Raw genomic sequence first — 1,778 nt, 5'->3', positions numbered from 1 at the left:
ATGTTACCTGATACCGATTTACAGCTTTTGCAGTTCTGAGCTGTTTATCATTCTTATGCTAGTACTTTCACTGTTGTCATTACTATCACTTTACAGATTATTTTCATATTTGACAGGGCAAGCTGTTCGCCTCTACCACCATCTTCCAATTACTAATCTTTGCTCAAACCTGTTCTGACCCATCTTTCCCATTTTTTTCTACCATATGACCTTTATAAAACATTTTCTCAAGTTCAATTTTTAAAAAACCAAATAATTTTTTGGTAATTTTAATACTGAATTTATATTTAAATAATAAGAAGACTACAGTAAATCTTATTGTGACTTTTTAATTTAAGCCCTTTTTAACTAAAGCCCATGTTTTTCCTTTAAAACCATGATGCTCTAAAGACCATGAGAAGAGATACAAAGTAAGGTTTGTCACAAAGGAGCCCAGCATGAGTGCCACGTGCTGCCCTCTTGTGGGCGCCTAAGAGTGAACAAGAATCTACCTCGAACCATAAGGAAAGTGTCGGAAAATCTACTACATACATTGTATTATCAGACAGATGCCTTTTTCCTACCCATGACAAATTTCTTCCTGACTAGCCTGTCACATGCCTGGATTTTTAACGTTAGGGACTTATTCCTTTCAGCCTCAACTTCATAGGATTACTCATTAGAATCACAAAACACAGAAAAATCACTGGAGTGTCGTCTATTTTTGCAATTTTTCCCAAGGATCTTAATTCATTACACACTGGGTGCCTTAAGGTTTTCGGGCTTAATTGTCTTGCTAAAACCCTGGTTGAGAATAGACTTATCTTTGCAAATGAAAATATCCTTGATATTGTAAATCCTCAATATTTAAAAAAAAAGTATCCTAGGAAGATTTATTTTACCTGGCTTGCTGTTGGTCGTTTCTTTGGATCCCAATTTAACATTTCCGTCATAAGTTGAATAGCTTCATTACTGGCATTAGGAATTAGAGTTTTTAAGTTTATAGGAACACACTGGGGAAAGCGGAAATTCATCAAGGATGCAAGCTGATACCCTTCTGGCCAGTCACTCTGTTTAAGCAACATATAAGTAGGAGGTCGGGAAAGAGCAAAACGAAAATTAGTAACCAATTTAAGAACATCATAATAATACAAAAATCACTCACATGTGAAAATTTTAATGTTGATTTATATAAACAAATGTGAGAATGAAATAACAGACCACATACACAATTCAGTTTTACAAACAGTATAGAAACAACATGAAACTGAGAGGCAAAAATGAGAAAGCACTTTTATAACTTTCAAGATATTAAACTCTGGTATTTGGATCGTGAAGGTGATAATGACGATGAGAGCCAGGTGAGTTTGAATAAATAAGGGGCAGATCATTACAAAGATCCGCATTATATGTTACACATTGCATCCAATGTTAAAAATTGTACATAGCTGGAAAATGACAATTATGTTAAAGCTTTAATAGCTATATTTACTTGTCTACTGTTAACTATAAGGCACATAACTAATTTAATTAGGATGTGATTATATATATGAGGTCAGACAATTAAGTTCACAAAATTGTTGCAACGATGTTGCTAACCTTTTTGATATCAGAGGGAGTATTCATTATGAATTTGTACCAACTGGACAGTTAACCAAGGTTACTATTTGGAAGTGCTGAAAAGTCTGTGTGAAAAAGTTAGACGACCTGAACTTTTTGCCAACAATTCATGGCTCTTGCATCACGACAATGCACCAGTTCACACGGCACTCTCTGTGAGGGAGATTTTAGCCAGTAAA

General features: G+C 34.6%; 1 protein-coding gene across 1 annotated transcript in view; it reads right to left on the bottom strand.

The window, feature by feature from the left end:
- The window catches only part of MAK (male germ cell associated kinase), a gene marked incomplete at its 5' end in the record, with an annotated part of 53,114 nt that overhangs the window by 24,381 nt on the left and 26,955 nt on the right, over positions 1 to 1,778 (bottom strand). Inside the window, one exon of the mRNA XM_019633914.1 lies at positions 882 to 1,125. Coding sequence (XP_019489459.1) covers positions 882 to 1,125 — 244 coding nt within the window. The remainder of the gene's footprint in view (positions 1 to 881; positions 1,126 to 1,778) is intronic.

This window comes from Hipposideros armiger, unplaced genomic scaffold (genome assembly GCF_001890085.2).
Source record: "Hipposideros armiger isolate ML-2016 unplaced genomic scaffold, ASM189008v1 scaffold_1438, whole genome shotgun sequence".
NCBI lineage: Eukaryota > Metazoa > Chordata > Mammalia > Chiroptera > Hipposideridae > Hipposideros > Hipposideros armiger.
This window is presented reverse-complemented; position numbering and strand designations above follow the sequence as displayed.